Source organism: Chamaea fasciata, unplaced genomic scaffold (genome assembly GCF_029207755.1).
Source record: "Chamaea fasciata isolate MVZ Bird 193981 ecotype frontalis unplaced genomic scaffold, bChaFas1.0.hap1 SCAF_5, whole genome shotgun sequence".
Lineage (NCBI taxonomy): Eukaryota > Metazoa > Chordata > Aves > Passeriformes > Sylviidae > Chamaea > Chamaea fasciata.
Genome location: NW_027094090.1, coordinates 777,893 through 798,615, shown reverse-complemented (window position 1 = coordinate 798,615; position 20,723 = coordinate 777,893). Strand labels below are relative to the sequence as shown.

Below are 20,723 nucleotides of genomic sequence, written 5' to 3'. Positions count from 1 at the left end.
CCCCAAACCCCGAGCCCTGAGCCCCCCATCACCCCCAAAACCCACCCCCCACATTCCTGCTGTCCTGGGACCCCCAAACCCCGAGCCCTGAGCCCCCCATCACCCCCAAAACCCACCCCCCACATTCCTGCTGTCCTGGGACCCCCAAACCCCGAGCCCTGAGCCCCCCATCACCCCCAAAACCCACCCCCCCACATTCCTGCTGTCCTGGGACCCCCAAACCCCGAGCCCTGAGCCCCCCATCACCCCCAAAACCCACCCCCCACATTCCTGCTGTCCTGGGACCCCCAAATTCAGACCCAAACATCCCTCCCCTCTCCTGGTCACCCCCAAAGCTTCTCCTGTCCCCTCCTGTGGTCACCCCCAGGTCCCCTTCCCTTCTATCCTGGTCACCCCAAAATCTTCTCCTGTCCCCTCCTGGTCACCCCCAAACCCAGAGCCCTGCACTCACCACACTCCTGGTCACCTCCAAACCTTCTGTCCCCTCCTGGTCACCCCCAGGTCCCCTTCCCTTCCATCCTGGTCACCCCCAAACCCTCTCCTGTCCCCTCCCGGTCACCCCCTGTCCCCACCGGATCACCCCCAGGTCCCCTTCCCTTCCCATCCTGGACACCCCTAAACCTTCTCCTGGCCCCTGCTGGTCACCCCCTGTCCCCACCAGGTCACCCCCTGTCCCCACCAGGTCACCCCCAGGTCCCCTTCCCTTCCATCCTGGTCACCCCCAAACCCTCTCCTGTCCCCTCCCGGTCACCCAGAAACTCAGAGCCCTGCACCCTCCACATTCCTGGTCACCCCCCAAACCTCCTGTCACCCCCTGTCCCCTCTGTGGTGACCCCCAAAGCCCCTCCTGTCCCCTCCCGGTCACCCCGTGTCCCCTGACCTCGTGCTCGGGGCTGTACTCGGTGACGGTCAGGATGAGTTTGATGCCCTGCAGTGTCACCTCCAGGTCACAGCTGGCCGGGGGCCGCAGGTGAACCGTCAGCTTCCGGGTGGTGGCGATCTGCGGGGACACCGGGGGGCGTCACACAGGGGGCAGGGGGACACACAGGGGTCAGGGGGACAGCGGGGTCAGGGGGGACAGCGGGGGGACACCGGGGGGTGTCACACAGGGGTCAGGGGGGTCAGGGGGACACACAGGGGTCAGGGGGGACAGCGGGGTCAGGGGGGGACAGCGGGGGGACACCGGGGGGTGTCACACAGGGGTCAGGGGGACACACAGGGGTCAGGGGGGACAGCGGGGTCAGGGGGGACAGCGGGGGGGACAGCGGGGTCAGGGGAGGGGACAGTGGGGTCAGGGGAGGGCGCAGGGGTCAGAGGGTGACAGAAGGGTCAGGGAGGGACAGTGGGAGGACAGCGGGGTCGCGGGGTCACAGCGGGGTGGGGATCGGGGGGGGGGGGGCACAGCGGTGTCAGGGAGGGGGGACAGCGGGGTCAGGGGTGTCCGGGGGGGCACAGATGGTCAGGGGTGTCCGGGGGGGCACAGCAGGGTCAGGGCTGTCCGGGGGGGCACAGATGGTCAGGGGGTGTCCGGGGGGGCACAGATGGTCAGGGGGTGTCCGGGGGGGCACAGCAGGGTCAGGGCTGTCCGGGGGGGCACAGATGGTCAGGGGGTGTCCGGGGAGGCACAGATGGTCAGGGGTGTCCGGGGGGGCACAGCAGGGTCAGGGGGTGTCCGGGGGGGGCACAGATGGTCAGGGGTGTCCGGGGGGGCACAGCAGGGTCAGGGGGTGTCCGGGGGGGCACAGCAGGGTCAGGGGTGTCCGGGGGGGCACAGCAGGGTCAGGGGGTGTCCGGGGGGGCACAGCAGGGTCAGGGGGTGTCCGGGGGGGGCACAGATGGTCAGGGGTGTCCGGGGGGCACAGATGGTCAGGGCTGTCCGGGGGGGCACAGATGGTCAGGGGGTGTCCGGGGGGGCACAGCAGGGTCAGGGGGTGTCCGGGGGGGCACAGATGGTCAGGGGTGTCCGGGGGGGGCACAGATGGTCAGGGGGTGTCCGGGGGGGCACAGATGGTCAGGGGTGTCCGGGGGGGCACAGATGGTCAGGGGTGTCCGGGGGGGGCACAGATGGTCAGGGGTGTCCGGGGGGGCACAGATGGTCAGGGGTGTCCGGGGGGGGCACAGATGGTCAGGGGTGTCCGGGGGGGCACAGATGGTCAGGGGGTGTCCGGGGGGGCACAGATGGTCAGGGGGTGTCCGGGGGGGCACAGAAGGTCAGGGGGTGTCCGGGGGGGCACAGATGGTCAGGGGGTGTCCGGGGGGGCACAGCAGGGTCAGGGGGTGTCCGGGGGGGCACAGAAGGTCAGGGGTGTCCGGGGGGGCACAGCAGGGTCAGGGGGTGTCCGGGGGGGGCACAGCAGGGTCAGGGGGTGTCCGGGGGGGCACAGATGGTCAGGGGGTGTCCGGGGGGGCACAGCAGGGTCAGGGGTGTCCGGGGGGGCACAGCAGGGTCAGGGGTGTCCGGGGGGGCACAGAAGGTCAGGGGGTGTCCGGGGGGGCACAGATGGTCAGGGGGTGTCCGGGGGGGGCACAGATGGTCAGGGGTGTCCGGGGGGGCACAGATGGTCAGGGGTGTCCGGGGGGGCACAGATGGTCAGGGGTGTCCGGGGGGGCACAGATGGTCAGGGGTGTCCGGGGGGGGCACAGATGGTCAGGGGTGTCCGGGGGGGCACAGATGGTCAGGGGTGTCCGGGGGGGCACAGATGGTCAGGGGTGTCCGGGGGGGGCACAGATGGTCAGGGGTGTCCGGGGGGGCACAGATGGTCAGGGGTGTCCGGGGGGGGCACAGATGGTCAGGGGTGTCCGGGGGGGCACAGATGGTCAGGGGTGTCCGGGGGGGGCACAGATGGTCAGGGGTGTCCGGGGGGGGCACAGATGGTCAGGGGGTGTCCGGGGGGGCACAGATGGTCAGGGGGTGTCCGGGGGGGCACAGCAGGGTCAGGGGTGTCCGGGGGGGCACAGATGGTCAGGGGGTGTCCGGGGGGGCACAGCAGGGTCAGGGGTGTCCGGGGGGGGCACAGCAGGGTCAGGGGGTGTCCGGGGGGGCACAGATGGTCAGGGGGTGTCCGGGGGGGCACAGCAGGGTCAGGGGTGTCCGGGGGGGCACAGATGGTCAGGGGGTGTCCGGGGGGGCACAGCAGGGTCAGGGGTGTCCGGGGGGGCACAGCAGGGTCAGGGGTGTCCGGGGGGGCACAGAAGGTCAGGGGGTGTCCGGGGGGGCACAGATGGTCAGGGGGTGTCCGGGGGGGGCACAGATGGTCAGGGGTGTCCGGGGGGGCACAGATGGTCAGGGGTGTCCGGGGGGGCACAGATGGTCAGGGGTGTCCGGGGGGGCACAGAAGGTCAGGGCTGTCCGGGGGGGCACAGCAGGGTCAGGGGTGTCCGGGGGGGCACAGATGGTCAGGGGTGTCCGGGGGGGCACAGATGGTCAGGGGGTGTCCGGGGGGGCACAGATGGTCAGGGGTGTCCGGGGGGGCACAGAAGGTCAGGGCTGTCCGGGGGGGCACAGATGGTCAGGGCTGTCCGGGGGGGGGCACAGATGGTCAGGGGGTGTCCGGGGGGGCACAGATGGTCAGGGGGTGTCCGGGGGGCACAGATGGTCAGGGGTGTCCGGGGGGGCACAGATGGTCAGGGGTGCCCGGGGGGCTCCGGCCCGTGCCCACCTTCTGCATGGCCGCGCACAGGATGCCGTTGCCCTGGTGGTACGGGACCTCCACGGAGCCCAGGAACTGCACCGTGAAGCGCTCCAGCCAGCACGGGTTCCGCTTCAGCCCTGCCGGGACGGCCGAGTCATTAACGGCGTTAATTAACGGCACCGCGCGCGCCAGCTTCGGAATTCATTAACGCCACGGCGTGGGAACGTCGTGGTTCGTTAGTGTCACCGCGCGGGAGTTTGGAACTCATTAACGTCGTCAGGCGCGGACTTCACGGTTCGTTATTTTCACCGCTGATTAACTTTATAATTCATTAATATCATTAGGTAGGAACTTTTTAATTGGTTACTTTCATTCGATATCAACTTCATCATTAATTAATATCATTATGTATTAAATACGGCAGATTATTTTTATACGGTCCGGTTTGTAGTCTCTTCTGGAATGACTGTGTAGTTGTTGGCGGCTTTTGTTATTATATATTATATATTATATATGATATATTATATATTATATATTATACATTATATATTATAATATATTATGATATATTATGATATATTATTATATATTACATATTGTATATTATATGTCATATATTATATATTATAAATTATATATATTTTATATTATATACTATATATTATATATTATATAGAATACATCATAGATATTATATATTATATATTATGTTATATATTTTATATTCTATATTTTATAATATATTATATATTATACATTATATATTATATGTTATATGTTATATGTTATATATTTCATATATATTAAATATATATTTATATTTTTATATTTTATATTTTGTATTTTATAGAATATAGAATATAGAATATATTACACATATATATTATATATTATATAATATACATATAATACATATTATATTACATATATGTAATATATGTAATATATTATATAAAAATAATATTTTAACTTATATCTTATATATTATATCTTACATGTAATGTAATATGTAACATAATGTATATAATGCATAATATACAATATAAATGGCATACTGCGTATCATTTATGGTGAAATTAATATATAATAAATAACATACCATAAATATCGCATATAATATTTTGTGTCTTACATTTTATATATTATCGACACAATTTTATCCTTATGCATTCGATTATGATTAATTAATATCATTGTACACCAGCTTTGGCGAATTATTTTGTTATAGTACAGTTCGCATTCTCCTTTTAGGTAACGACCTAATTGCTGGCTTTCCCTGTTTTATGCTATATATATAGAATTATGTAATGTAATATGTTAGGTTTATCATTCATATTATGATTATTAATGCCTTCATACTGGATATAATTCTACATTAATTGTTATTATTTTAGAAATTTGGTACCACTTTATAAGTAATATAAGTACATAGCCGGTTGCTATATATATAGCTATAGAATATATAGACTATATAGAATATAGACTATATTATATATATTTTATATAAAAATTATATATATCTATAATATATAAAATATGTTATATATAATATTATATATTTTATTTATCATATAATAAATTGTATCTATAACAGATATTACATTATATATATTATATATTGCATAAAAATATAATACATATGTGTATATTTATATTTATAGATATATATTTTTATACTTATATATTTATATTCATATTCATAAATTATTTCTATTATTTTGATATTTATATATTTACATCATTATATAACTCAGTTATGCAATTACTTATTAACTTCGTATTAATTAATATAATTATGCACCAACTTCGGCAAGGTTTTTTTAAATAACACAGTTCGTCAAGTCCTTTTAAAGAACTACGGAGTCGCCGGGTTTTGCTATTATAAAGTAAATTTTGCCAATTATTTCGATATTTTAGGGTTTCTAATCTCTTTTTAGATAACTCGTCGTTGGCTTTGGCTATTGTTTTTAATTTTGCAAATAATTCGATAAAGTCCAGTCTGCGATCTCTTTTTAAATTGCTACGTAGTCACTGGCTTTCGCTATTACGTATAATATATATGATTATATAATCCTATAATAACTTCGTAATTAATTTGCATAATTAAGTATTGCCTTTATAATTAACGGATATAATTATATATTAACTTCTGCAAATTATTTTGCTGTAGTACAGTTTGTAATATCTTTAAATAACTACGTAGTCATCGGCTCTTGATAGTTCATTTTATATTTGTAATGATACAATGATGCAATTAATATATTAACTTTATAATTAATGACTGTCATTTTATATTAACTTTTGCGAATTATTCTCCCACAGCACAGCTCGTAATCCCTTTTAAAATCACCACGTCCTTATTGAAAATATTGGGGATTTATTTCATTTCAAACACAAACCTTTTGCTCCAATCCTTTAAAATATTTATTCAATTTCATAAAATATTGGCTTTTGCAAATTATTTCTAACTCTGCAAATTATTTTGCTGCAGTACAGCTTGGACTCTCTGTTTAAATGATCGCTGGCTTCCGCTATTATGTGTTCTAAATGTAATTATCTAATTATTCACTGACTTCATAATTAATTGGTATAACTCTATATTACCCTTATAATTAATTAATATCATTCTATATTGACTTCTGCGATTATTTTGATAGCATGCAGTCTGCAATCTCGTTTTAAATAACTTCGTAGTCGTTGGCTTTCGCTATTATGTATTATGTAAGTAATTATATAATTCTATATTAATTTCATAATTAACACCTTTTTCAACTCTTGCAAATTCTTTTGATGCAGCTCAGCCTGTAATCTCTTTCGATATGACTGCGGGGTTATTTAAAACATTGGCTTTTTTATTTAAAAAAAAATAAAATTTTTTTGGCTATCTTTTAAATAAAATAAATTGTTTTAAAAAATATTTATTTTATTTTTTTGTTTAACAAATATTCAAGTTTCATGCTTTAAATATAGAAATATATATATAAAATACATAAGTATTTTTTAAATTTATTTTTAATATAATTTTTTTGATATTTTGAAAAACTTCTAAATGATAAACATTTAAAAAATATTTTTAAAATAGAAAAATTTATATAACATATAAATATTTTATAAATATTTTAATTTTTTTAGAAAATACAAATATTTTTCAAAAATATTTTTTTAAATTCTTTTTCTTTGTAAAATAAAAAATATATAATATATATTAAAATGCATTTTTCAATTTTCCTGATATAAATATTTTCAAAAATATTTTTTAAAATTTTATATTCTTTAGAACATAAATACATATACATAGTATATAAATATTAATATATTTTAATATATATTATTTAAAATTAAATTATATATATGATTTTATGTTATATATTAAAATTTTTCATATTTATTTAATATATATTTTTATATATATAAAAATATTTTTTAAAAAAAACCCGCACAATCAGAATAATAATAAATAAATAAATTAACGAACAACCGAGTCCGCACACACGAGGAACGACATCCCCCCAAATTAACCCCGGCTCCACCAGAACAAAAGAAGCCAAACACCCCCCGAGCCCCCTCCCCAAATTCCCGGGGGTGCCGGAGGGTCACAGCCCCCTCCCCAAATCCTGGGGATTCACAGACCCCTCCCCAAATCCCGGGGGGGTCACAGACCCCTCCCCAAATCCCGGGGAGACCTGCAGATCCCTCCCCACATCCTGGAGGTCCCGGGGGTCCCGCAGCCCCCTCCCCAAATCCCGGGGTCCCGCAGACCCCTCCCCACATTCCCGGGGGATCAGAGACCCCTCCCCAAATCCCGGGGACTCACAGACCCTCCCCAAATCCCGGGGGATCACAGCCGCCTCCCCAGGTGCCGGTGGGTCCCGGGGGTCCCGCAGCCCCCTCCCCAGGTGCCGGGAGGTCCCGGGGGTCCCGCAGCCCCCTCCCCAGGTGTCCGGGGGTCCCGCAGCCCCCTCCCCAGGTGCCGGGGGTCCCGGGGGTCCCGCAGCCCCCTCCCCAGGTGCCGGGGGTCCCGGGGGTCCCGCAGCCCCCTCCCCAGGTGCCGGGGGGTCCCGGGGGTCCCGCAGCCCCCTCCCCAGGTGCCCGGGGGTCCCGCAGCCCCCTCCCCAGGTGCCCGGGGGGTCCCGGGGGTCCCGCAGCCCCCTCCCCAGGTGCCCGGGGGTCCCGCAGCCCCCTCCCCAGGTGCCCGGGGGGTCCCGGGGGTCCCGCAGCCCCCTCCCCAGGTGCCGGGGGTCCCGGGGGTCGCACCGATGCAGTCGCGGGCCTGCCCCACCACCTCGTGGGCGTAGAAGGCGGGGAAGATGCCGCGCTCGCCCGTCCTCATGTTGTAGCCGCGGTACCAGTAATCGTCCTCCTCCAGCTCCACCAGGATGGGATCGTCCACGTCCAGCTCCAGCTCGTCCTCGTGCCGCGGGATGAACCTGCGGGCGCGCACCCGGGGCCGCGCTGGGGACACGGGGGGGGGGGGGGCGGACCCCCAACTCGGCACCCCTCGGGTCATTGTCACCCCAAACTCTGCACCCCTGAGCTCCTGGTCACCCCAAACCCCAAACTCTGCACCCCTGAGCTCCTGGTCAGCCCCAAACCCCAAACTCTGCACCCCTCGGGTCACTGTCACCCCAAACTCTGCACCCCTGAGCTCCTGGTCACCCCAAACTCTGCACCCCTGAGCTCCTGGTCACCTCAAAACCCCAAACTCTGCACCCCTGAGCTCCTGGTCACCTCAAAACCCCAAACTCTGCACCCCTGAGCTCCTGGTCACCCCAAACCCCAAACTCTGCACCCCTGAGCTCCTGGTCAGCCCCAAACCCCAAACTCTGCACCCCTGAGCTCCTGGTCACCTCAAAACCCCAAACTCTGCACCCCTGAGCTCCTGGTCAGCCCCAAACCCCAAACTCTGCACCCCTGAGCTCCTGGTCAGCCCCAAAGCCACGGCTTGTCACCCCTCAGTTCATCATCGTCACCCCAAAGCCACACCCCTGACCTCCTGGTGACCCCAAACCCCAAACCCTGCACCTCTCACGTCACCATCACCCCAAAGGCACTGACTGCCCTGACCTCCTGGTGACCCCAAACCCACCCCCGTGCCCCCTCATCCCCTCCTCACCCCATGCTCAGAACCCCCCCCCTCCCCAATGTCCTGGTCACCCCCAAAGCCACCTCTGTGACACCTGTGGGGTGCCCGGGGGGACCAGGAGTGGGCAGGGGGCCCTGGGGTGGCACTGCGGGGCCCTGGGGTGTCCCTGGTGTCGCCCGGGGGTCCCTCGGGTGTCCCCCGGGGTGGCCTCACCTGAAGACGGCGCGGTGGGTCTGCTCCCGCTCCTCGCCGTTCACCATGCAGGAGAACAGCCCGAAGGACTCTGTGCCTGCGGGGACACCAGTGACAGGGACAGCGACAGCGGCCACCCCCAGGGGGACAGCAGTGACAGGGACAGCGGCCACCCCCAGGGGGACAGCAGTGACAGCGACAGCGGCCACCCCCAGGGGGACAGCAGTGACAGGGACAGGGACAGCGGCCACCCCCAGGGGGACAGCAGTGACAGGGGACAGCGACAGCGGCCACCCCCAGGGGGACAGCAGTGACAGGGACAGCGACAGCGGCCACCCCCAGGGGGACAGCAGTGACAGGGACAGGGACAGCGGCCACCCCCAGGGGGACAGCAGTGACAGGGACAGCGGCCACCCCCAGGGGGACAGCAGTGACAGGGGACAGCGACAGCGGCCACCCCCAGGGGGACAGCAGTGACAGGGACAGCGACAGCGGCCACCCCCAGGGGGACAGCAGTGACAGGGACAGGGACAGCAGCCACCCCCAGGGGGACAGCAGTGACAGGGGACGGGGACAGCGGTCACCCCCAGGGGGACAGCAGTGACAGGGGACAGCGACAGCGGCCACCCCCAGGGGACAGCGACAGCTGCTACCCCCAGGGGGGCAGAGGGGACAGCAATGCCAGGGGCACAGGGGACAGCTGCCACCCCACAGGGACAGCTGCCACCCCACAGGGACAGCTGCCACCCCCAGGGGACAGCGTGACATGACACGGCACACTGAAACGGTGCCAGGGACAGGACAGGGAAGGCAGTTGGTGTGAGGAGAGCCAGGACAGCATGACACGTGTCACGACATCCCGTGACATATCGTGACATCCCGTGACATATCGCGACATGCCACAACAGCGTACACAGGAACGGCCACGGCAGGACCCTGACGTCAGCCAGTGCACCGGGGTCACCCAGACCAGCCCAGGACACCACGACACGTCGCGACACGTCGCGACACGTCACGACACATCACCACTTACTGGAGGAGCGCGAGGTGCTGTTAACGAAGACGTTGAGGAACTTCTTGGAGAACTGCAGGTCGGCCTCGGGGGACGAGTCCTCGGAGGAGCTGCGCGCGTCGGGGGCCACCAGCCCGTCCCCGAAGGCCACCTCGTCGTCGTCGCAGGCCCTCAGCACGTCGCTGTCGTCGCTGAGCACCGACGTGCAGCGCCGCAGGCTGACCAGCTCCAGCTGCGTGTGCTCGTCCACCACCAGCGTGTACTTGACCGAGTCGTAGGCCAGGGACTCGTCCAGCACCGGCGGCTCCGGCGGCACCGGCGTCACCTCCCCGGCCGGGCTGCCCCGGCGCGAGGCCGCCGAGGGCGGCTGGGCCGCCTCCTCCTCCAAGGCGAAGCCGAGGTTGGTCTTGGCCGTGGACGCGTCCGGCGCGGTGACATCGAGGTCGTCGTCGGGCGCTAACCGGACGTCGTCGATGGCGGAGTCGCCCGAGTGCAGGGCCCAGCGCCGCGGGCTGCCGGGGCGGCCGTCCCCGCCGGTGACGGCGGCCTCGCCGCCGGGGGACACCCGCGGCGGCGGTGACAGGGGACAACCCAAGGTGGCCAAGACCTCGGAGGCGTCCAGGCGGCCGAGGGCGACGGGGCGGCCGGGGCAGACGGGCGCGATGGTGTCGTTGGTGGGGTTGCTGAGGAAGAGGAAGGGCCCCGGCTCCTCGGCCGGCGGCTCGGGCGGCGGCTCGGCGGCCGCGTGCTCGGCCTCGGCCAGCGAGCTGCGCAGCGTCTCCATGTCCACCAGCTCGATGGCTCCGCCGCGCTGGCACCGCGTCGTCGCCGCGTCCCCCCGCGGCGAAGCCGCCGCCGCGTCCCCCCGCGGGGGCGGCTCCTCGTCCAGCGCCTCGCCGAGGATCTCGGGCTCCAGGTCGGAGGCGGGCGAGATGGTGTCGCACAGCGAGTGGCTGTTCTGGAAGCACTCGTCCGGGCACTTGATGGGGTACGAGCCCTCCGAGATCATCTTGTTCACCAGGTTGCTGAGCAGCCACGGCGAGTCCGAGTCCTCGCTCAGGTCGGGCTCCGACTCCGAGTCCGAGTCGTACTCGCTGTTGTCCTCCTCGTCCGCCTCGGGCATCAGCTTGGGCCCCACGGGCAGGTAGAAGGAGCGGCGGATGCTCTCCAGGCTGTGGTCGGGGTCGATCTTCAGGTCCAGGGGGCCGGCGCTGGACACCTCGGTGCGGCCCCGGGGCGCGGCGGGGTCGTCGGCGGGCTCCAGGCTGTCGTAGTAGGCGTCCATCTTCAGCTCGGCCAGGCTCTCCCTGCGCAGCACGCCGCGCTCGGGCTGTCCCCTCTCGGCCGCCTCCTCCTCCTCCTCCTCCTCCTCCTCCTCCTTGCCTTTATCCAACAGCAGCGAGTCCTTGATGCCCAGCAGGCCGGGCGCCTCCAGCTCGGGCTCCAGCTCTCCCTCGGAGCCGGGCGAGCTGGCCTCCTCGATGGAGTTGGTGAGGTGCGAGGAGCGGCCGCTGCTGCTGTCGCTGCTCAGGTCCAGCTCGGTCTCGGAGATGGACGAGATCATGTTGCTGACCAGGCGGCCGCCGCCGAAAGCCGCCTCCAGCTCCCCGTCCGAGTCGGAGCCGGGCGAGCTCAGCTCGTCCCCTCGCCTCCCGCCGGGCAGGAAGGGCTTGGCCGTGCGGCTCCGCAGGTCGGCCTCGATGCCCGGGTCCGAGGAGGGCGAGGTGGTCTCCGAGGAGCCCGAGGGGTGGCCGCGCACGCTGGCGGCCCGGCCGGAGCGGGCGCCCTCCCCGTCGGAGCTGAGCGGCTCCGGGGCGACCCCGACCCGCTCCGGCCTGGGGGGCTGCTGCGGCTGCGGGCGGGGGGACCCCGGGCTGCCGCCGCCGCCCCGGGGCTGCGTGGGGGCCTGGGGGGCGGCCTGGGGCGGGGGGGCGGCGTCGGGGGCGCCGTGGGGAGCGGCGGGCCCTGTTGGAGAGAGACAGGGGTGAGGCGGGGGCGGCTGGCGGGGGCGCGGCGGGGAGAGCGGAGCTCGGAGCGCAGCGGAGATGAGGTTCATGTTAAAATCGGGCGCGGCTCTCGGGGGCGATGGGTTACCATGTGCCACGGACTCGGGGCTGTTGCCTTGCGAGTCCAGGGGGGAGGGCGGCAGCGAGGGGCGAGCCCCCCCGGGGCCCGGCGGGCTCTCCAGGCAGGGTCCGTCCAGGATGCAGGCGTGGGGGGACGAGTGTCCTGCGGGGAGGGCGACACGGGGACGGCGTCACCGCGGGGGGCCGGCGGCACGGCCGCGCCGGCAGAGAGCCGCTGGCACGCCGTCATCGTCACACCTGCATTGTCACACCTGCTTTGGCACAGCCCCAGTGTCACACCTGCCTTGGCACAGCCCCAGTGTCACACCCCATCGGCACGGCCCCAGTGTCACACCTGCATTGTCACACCTGCCTTGGCACAGCCCCAGTGTCACACCCCAGTGTCACAGCCCCAGTGTCACACCCCATCGGCACAGCCCCAGTGTCACACCTGCATTGTCACACCTGCCTTGGCACAGCCCCAGTGTCACACCCCATCGGCACAGCCCCAGTGTCACACCTGCATTGTCACACCTGCCTTGGCACAGCCCCAGTGTCACACCTGCCTTGGCACAGCCCCAGTGTCACACCCCATCGGCACGGCCCCAGTGTCACACCTGCATTGTCACACCTGCCTTGGCACAGCCCCAGTGTCACACCCCATCGGCACGGCCCCAGTGTCACACCTGCATTGTCACACCTGCCTTGGCACAGCCCCAGTGTCACACCCCATCGGCACGGCCCCAGTGTCACACCTGCATTGTCACACCTGCCTTGGCACAGCCCTAGTGTCACACCCCAGTGTCACAGCCCCAGTGTCACACCCCATCGGCACAGCCCCAGTGTCACGCCCCAGTGTCACAGCCCCAGTGTCACACCTGCATTGTCACACCTGCCTTGTCACAGGCCCAGAGTCACACCTGCATTGTCACACCTGCCATGGCACACCCCCCAGTGTCACAGCCCACTGTCTCAACCCCGGTGTCACACCCCACTGTCACACCTGTCTTGGCACACCCCACTGTCACAGCCCCACTGCCACAGCCCCAGTGTCACATGCCTGCTGTCACACCCCACTGTCACAACCCCGCTGTCACACTGTCATTGTCACACCTGCCGTGGCACACCCCACTGTCACACCCCAGTGCCACAGCCACATTGTCACAGTTCCGCTTGTCACACCTGCCTTGGCACACCCCACTGTCCCACCCCACTGTCACATCCCATAGGCACACGCCAGTGTCACAGCCCGCTGCCACAGCCACATTGTCACAGTCCCGCTGTCACACCACCATTGTCACACCTCCCTTGGCACAGCCCCACTGTCACACTGCCATTGGCCCAGTGCCACTGTCACATGCCCGCTGTCACAGCCCTGCTGGGCACAGCCCCATTGTCACACGGCCATCGTCACACCTCCCTTGGCATAGCCCCACTGTCACAACGTCATTGTCACACCTGCCTTGGTACACCCCACTGTCACATCTGCCCTGTCACAGCCCCGGTGTCCCAGCCCCACTGTCACACCCCACTGTCACACCTGCCCTGTCACAGCCCCGGTGTCCCAGCCCCACTGTCACATCCCACTGTCACACCTGCCCTGTCACAGCCCCGGTGGCACACCCCACTGTCACACCCCACTGTCACACCTGCCTTGGTACACCCCACTGTCACACCCCTCTGTCACAGCCCACTGTCACACTCTGCTGTCACCCCCCACTGTCACCCCCCACTGTCACACCCCTCTGTCACACCCCACGGTCACACCCCACTGTCGCACCTGCCTTGGTACACCACACTGTCACAGCCCACTGTCACACCCCGCTGTCACACCCCGCTGTCACAGCCCCGCAGTCACAGCCCCGCTGTCCCTGACCCCCCCCGCCGTCCCTGTCCCAGCCCCACTGTCCCATCCCGCTGTCCCTGTCCCCCCCACTGTCGCTGTCCCCTCCACTGTCCCTGTCCCCCCCACGGTCGCTGTCCCCCCCACGGTCGCTGTCCCCCCCACTGTCCCTGTCCCCCCGCTGTCCCTGTCCCCCCGCTGTCGCTGTCCCCCCGCTGTCGCTCACCGGTGTGTGAGGAAGAGGAGGAGGAGGAGGAGTGGAGGAGCGCGTCCTGCCAGCTGGGCCGGGGGGCGGGCGGGGCGAAGCCGCCGTTGTTGTTCAGGGAATCCTGCGGGGAGAGCAGAGCCGGGGGCGCCTCAGTGGGGCCGCCCCCGCCCCACGGACCCTCTGGGGACACCGCGGGGACACCGCGGGGACACCGCGGGGACACCGCGGGGACACCGGGGTTTGTCCTGATTAGGGCCGTCACATCCCCCGCCGGGCGTGGGGTGACACGGTGCCCACCGCGGGGACAGCCGGGTGCCACCCCGCCCCGCACGGGGACCCCCGAGCCGCCCCCCGGAGCCCCCCGGGATGTTGGGGCCCCCAGGAATGGTTGGGAGCCCCCCGGGAATGTTTGGAGCCCCCCAGAACGCCCAGAGCCCCCGGGATTTTGGGAGCCCCCAGGAATGTTCAGACCCCCCAGGAATTCCCGGAGCCCCAGGAATTCCTGAAGCCCCCGGGATGTTGGGAGTCCCCAGGGATTTTGGGAGCCCCCAGGAATGTTCAGACCCCCCAGGAATGCCCGGAGCCCCCAGGAATGTTCAGACCCCCCAGGAATGCCCGGAGCCCCCGGGAATGTTTGGGACCCCCGGGATTGTCGGAGCCCCCGGAATGTTCGGGACCCCCGGAATGTTTGGGGCCCCCGGGACGTTGGGGAATGTCGCGCCGGCAGCTGCGGATTAGGCCGGGCGGGAAGCGCGGGCAGCGCTAATCCCCGCGGATCCCGGCGGATCCCGGCGGATCCCGGGATTAGGGAGAGCGGCCCGAGCCGGCGGGAAAACAACAGCGGCCGCCCGAAAAGGGACTGGGGGGGCGGGCACCGAGGGGACACAGGGATGGGAACGGGAATGGGAATGGCCGGGACACGAATGGGTGCCGGGGGGGACAGGGAGGGGGGGGGACAAGTGAAAGGTGCTGGAAGGGACAGGGGCAACGGATGGGGGGACAGGGATGGGGACAGGGGGGACACAGGGGTGGGGACAAGGTGGACACAGGGATGGGGACAGGGACACGGGGATGGGGACAGGGGAGACACGGGGATGGGGACAGGGGAGACACGGGGATGGGGACAGGGGAGACACAGGGATGGGGACAGGGGCACAGCGATGGGAGACAGGGACACAGCGATGGGGACGGGGGGACACAGGGATGGGGACAGGCGGGACACAGCGATGGGGACGGGGGGACACAGGGATGGGGACAGGCGGGACACAGCGATGGGGACGGGGGGACACAGGGATGGGGACAGGCGGGACACAGGGGTGAGGACAGGGACACAGGCATGGGGAGAGTGACACAGGGATGGGAGACAGGGACACGGGGAAGGGAGACAGGGACACAGGGGTGAGGACAGGTGGGACACAGGGATGGGGACAGGTGGGACACAGGGATGGGGACAGGGGGGGCACAGGGCCCGGGGACCACGATGTCCCCTCCTCCCGGGACTCCCGGTGGGGCGGGTCCAGGGCCCCCTCCCCACCCGCCCCTCCCCGGGGGTGACAGACAGGGCGGGGACCGCGGGCAGGGCAGGACCCCGGGGCTGTGTCCCCTGGCGGTGACAGCCACCACCCCCCGGAGCCCCCCCAGCCCGGCAGGGAGGGAAAACGGGGGGGGCCCGAAATTCCCGAGGGTCCCGACATTCCCGAGGGCCCCGCGGTTCCCCGGCAACGCCGGCAGCCGCGTCCCACACACTGCGGCGGCGCCTGCGCGGGGACACGGGGACATCCCCGCGGCGACATCCCCGCGGGCAGCCCCGAGCCAGGGACAGAGCGGGGACGAGGGGGACACGGCGTGGGGAGGGGCACGAGGGACGGGGAACGGCGGGGGGAAGGGACCGTGACACCAGAGGGGACAGTGACACCGGGGGGGAAGGGACGGTGACACCGGGAGGGGATGGTGACACCGGGGGGGGGGACAGTGACACTGGGGGGGAAAGGACGGTGACACGGAAGGGGACAGTGACACCGGGGGAGAGACAGTGACCCCAGAAGAGAAGGGACAGTGATATCGGGGAGGGGACAGTGACACCAGGGGTGGGGTGGGACAGTGACACCGGGGAGGGGACAGTGATCCCAGAGCGGAAGGGACAGTGACAACAGGAGGAGAAGGGACAGTGGCACCAGGTGAGGCAGGAAACAGTGACCCCAGGGGAGGTGACAGTGACACTGGGGGGGAAGGGACAATGACCCAGAGAGGGAGGGGACAAAGACCCCAAAAGGGGAGAGGACAATTACCCCAGAGGGGAGGGGACAGTGACACCAGGGGAGAAGGGACAGGGATCCCTGGGCAGAAGTGACGCCGGGAGGGAAGGGGACACAGACCCCGGAGCGGAGGTGACAATGACCCCGGGCATGGGCAGGTGACAGTGACCCCGGGCATGGGCAGGTGACACAGATCCCGGAGCGGAGGTGATACAGACCCCGGGCATGGACAGGTGACAGTGACCCCGGTAGCGGGCAGGTGACGGTGACCCCTGCGGCGGGCAGGTGACAGTGACCCCGGCGGCGGGCAGGTGACACCGCGCGGCCCCCCCGGCTCACCTGCGTGCCCGGGGCGGTCAGGTTGAGCGTGGTGGGCCGGTGCTTCTGCGTCTCCTCCAGGGCGGGCGACGGGATGGGCGAGGCCGACGGGGACGGCGGCGCCTCCGGCCCGTCGCCTTCCTCCTCCTCCTCCTCCTCTTCCTCGTCGTCGTCGTCGTCGTCGTTGTCGTCGATCATCTCGAACTCCTGGAAGTCGTCCTGGAAGGTGCACACGGGGTGCGGCTGCTCCCCGCGCTCCAGCACCAGGCAGTCCTGCCAGGGGACACGGCGTCAGGGGACGCGGCGACAGCCGCGGGTCACCCGCCCTGCCCCGCCCCGGGGGGGTGGCAGCGTCCCCAACCAACCCCCGTGTCCTCCCCCGAGAGGGGACAAGGGACACCAGGCCGGTGCCCTTGGGCCCAGCACGCAGAGAGCCACCAAAGCCACCGCAAGAAGGGGAGTGGTGTCCCCGCGGTGTCCCCAAGGGCCACCGAGGCTCCGGGCACCTTCTCGTAGTGGTCCGAGTCGTAGTTGAGGCCGATGCCGCAGTCGTCCGTGATCTCCGACAGGTCCTCGTCATCGAACTCCTCCAGGCTGATGTCCTGGGGGGGCCTGGGGACACCGGGGACACGCCTCAGGGACAGCGGGACACGGCTCAGGGACAGGGGACACGGGACACGGCTCGGGGACAGCGGGACATGGCTTAGGGACAGCAGGGACACGGCTCGGGGACAGTGGGGACAGCGGGGACAGTGGGACACGGCTCAGGGACAGCGGGGACACGGCTCGGGGACAACGGGGACACGGCTCGGGGACAGCGAGACACGGCTAAGGGACAGTGGGGACAGCGGGACATGGCTTAGGGACAGCGGGGACACACCTCAGGGACAGCAGGGACAGAGGGGACACGGCTCAGGGACAGTGGGGACACTGGGACATGGCTTAGGGACAGGGGACACGGGACACGGCTAAGGGACAGTGGGAACACTGGGACATGGCTTAGGGACAGTGGGGACACGGCTCAGGGACAGCAGGACACGGGACACGGCTCGGGGACAGCGGGGACACAGCTCGGGGACATGGGACAGGGCCGAGGGACAGTGGGGACATGGCTCAGGGACACAGGGGACACGGGACATGGCCCAGGGACAGCAGGGCCAGGCCCGCGTGGCGCTGTGACAGCAGAGGGGACCGCAGGGACATCATTCGGTGTGTGGGTGGCAGCAGGGACATGGTGGCAAACCCTGTCACCTCTGGTGTCACTTGGATATGGAACCAGAACACTGTCACCCCAGGGTGCCACACGGAGATGTCACCAGGACACTGTCACCTCACGGTGCTGGCACAGGAGAACCACAGGGACATGTCACCATCACACAGAGACCTGGCACCAAACTTTGTTACCCCTGGATGCCACACGGACATGGCACCACAGCCCTGCCACCTCTGGTGTCACACGGACATGGCACCAGGACACTGTCACCTCTGGTGTCACACGGACATGGCACCACAGCCCTGCCACCTCTGGTGTCACACGGACATGGCACCAGGACACTGTCACCTCTGGTGTCACACGGACATGGCACCACAGCCCTGCCACCTCTGGTGTCACACGGACATGGCACCAGGACACTGTCACCTCTGGTGTCACACGGACATGGCACCACAGCCCTGCCACCTCTGGTGTCACACGGACATGGCACCAGGACACTGTCACCTCTGGTGTCACACGGACATGGCACCACAGCCCTGCCACCTCTGGTGTCACACGGACATGGCACCAGGACACTGTCACCTCTGGTGTCACACGGACATGGCACCACAGCCCTGCCACCTCTGGTGCCACACGGACATGGCACCAGGACACTGTCACCTCTGGTGTCACACGGACATGGCACCACAGCCCTGCCACCTCTGGTGCCACACGGACATGGCACCAGGACACTGTCACCTCTGGTGTCACACGGACATGGCACCACAGCCCTGCCACCTCTGGTGTCACACGGACATGGCACCAGGGCACTGTCACCTCTGGTGTCACACGGACATGGCACCAACAGTGTCACCTCTGGTGTCACACGGACATGGCACCACAGCCCTGCCACCTCTGGTGCCACACGGACATGGCACCAACAGTGTCACCTCTGGTGTCACACGGACATGGCACCACAGCCCTGCCACCTCTGGCGTCACACGGACATGGCACCAGGACACTGTCACCTCTGGTGTCACACGGACATGGCACCACAGCCCTGCCACCTCTGGTGTCACACGGACATGGCACCAGGACACTGTCACCTCTGGTGTCACACGGACATGGCACCACAGCCCTGCCACCTCTGGTGTCACACGGACATGGCACCAGGGCACTGTCACCTCTGGTGTCACACGGACATGGCACCAACACTGTCACCTCTGGTGTCACACGGACATGGCACCAACACTGTCACCTCTGGTGCCACACAGACGTGGCACCAACACTGTCACCTGTGGTGTCACACAGACGTGGCACCAACACTGTCACCGCTGGTGCCACATGGACAGGACACCAACACTGTCACCTCTGGGGTCACATGGACATGGCACCAACACTGTCACCGCTGGTGTCACACGGACGTGGCACGAGGACCCTGTCACCACTGGTGTCACATGGACATGGCACCAATCCCTGTCACCTCTGGTGTCACACGGACATGGCACCAATCCCTGTCACCTCTGGTGTCACACGGACATGGCACCAACACTGTCACCTCTGGTGTCACACGGACATGGCACCAACACTGTCACCTCTGGTGCCACACAGACATGGCACCAACACTGTCACCTCTGGTGCCACACAGACGTGGCACCAACACTGTCACCGCTGGTGCCACATGGACAGGACACCAACACTGTCACCTCTGGGGTCACATGGACATGGCACCAACACTGTCACCGCTGGTGTCACACGGACGTGGCACGAGGACCCTGTCACCACTGGTGTCACATGGACATGGCACCAATCCCTGTCACCTCTGGTGTCACACGGACATGGCACCAACACTGTCACCTCTGGTGTCACACGGACGTGGCACCCATCCCTGTCACCTGTGGTATCACAAGGACATCACCATTGCCCTGTCACCTCCGGTGCCACATGCACGTGTCACCACACTCTGTCACCCCTGGATGCTGGCACAGGACAACCACAGGGACATGTCACCACTCCCCTGTCACCCGCAGCTGTCACACAGACATGTCACCACTCCCTGTCACCTCTGGGTGCTGGCACAGGACACCCACAGCGCCACGTCACCGCTGTCCCTGCTGTCACCGTGGAGGTGCCAAGGCCACCACATGTCCCAAATTCCCGAGCCGGCAAAACCCTGGAGCCGAGCTGGGGAGGGGACAGTCCCCCTGGCAGGTCTGGGGTCACCCTGGGGGGTCACTGCCGTGTCACCCTGGCACGGCAGGGGGTGACACAGGGGACCCGGGCCGTGTGTGACACCCCGGCAGGGTGACACAGGGGACCCGGTCCGTGTGTGACACCCCGGCAGGGTGACACAGGGGACCCGGTCCGTGTGTGACACCCCGGCAGGGTGACACAGGGGACCCGGGCCATGTGTGACACCCCGGCAGGGTGACACAGGGGACCCGGGCCGTGTGTGACACCCCGGCAGGGTGACACAGGGGACCCGGTCCGTGTGTGACACCCCGGCAGGGTGACACAGGGGACCCGGGCCATGTGTGACACCCCGGCAGGGTGACAAAGGGGACCCGGGCTGTGTGTGACACCCCGGCAGGGTGACAAAGGGGACCCGGCTGTGACACCCCGGCAGGGTGACACAGGGGACCCGGCTGTGACACCCCGGGCGCGTTCCCAGGGAACGGGGCTGCCATGGAAACCGGCGGCTGCTGCGGGAAAACGGGAACGGGGAGAAATCCCGGCAGGATTTGGGGCCGGAAAACAGAAACTGCGCCGTTTGGGGGGGCTCGGGGAGGTGACAGATACGGCCTGGGGGGACACTGGGACCCTCTGTCACCTCTGTGGGGCTGGGGACACCCAGGGTCCCTCAGCAGCACCCAGGCACCAGTGGGACCCTCTGTCACCCTCCCTGGGGTTGGGGACACCCAG

General features: G+C 61.2%; 1 protein-coding gene across 2 annotated transcripts in view; it reads right to left on the bottom strand.

Moving 5' to 3' along the window:
- The window catches only part of MAPK8IP2 (mitogen-activated protein kinase 8 interacting protein 2), a 30,089-nt gene that overhangs the window by 2,839 nt on the left and 6,527 nt on the right, over positions 1-20,723 (bottom strand). Inside the window, exons 2-10 of one of the 2 annotated variants that reach the window (XM_066182591.1) lie at positions 17,116-17,221; positions 16,631-16,882; positions 14,055-14,157; positions 12,014-12,148; positions 9,941-11,884; positions 8,929-9,004; positions 7,887-8,059; positions 3,660-3,769; positions 881-1,000 (exon numbers count right to left, since the gene is read on the bottom strand). In XM_066182591.1, coding sequence (XP_066038688.1) covers positions 881-1,000; positions 3,660-3,769; positions 7,887-8,059; positions 8,929-9,004; positions 9,941-11,884; positions 12,014-12,148; positions 14,055-14,157; positions 16,631-16,882; positions 17,116-17,221 — 3,019 coding nt within the window. Of the gene's footprint in view, positions 1-880; positions 1,001-3,659; positions 3,770-7,886; positions 8,060-8,928; positions 9,005-9,940; positions 12,149-14,054; positions 14,158-16,630; positions 16,883-17,115; positions 17,222-20,723 lie in introns of both variants that reach the window. The other variant, XM_066182590.1, reaches the window with a different exon arrangement.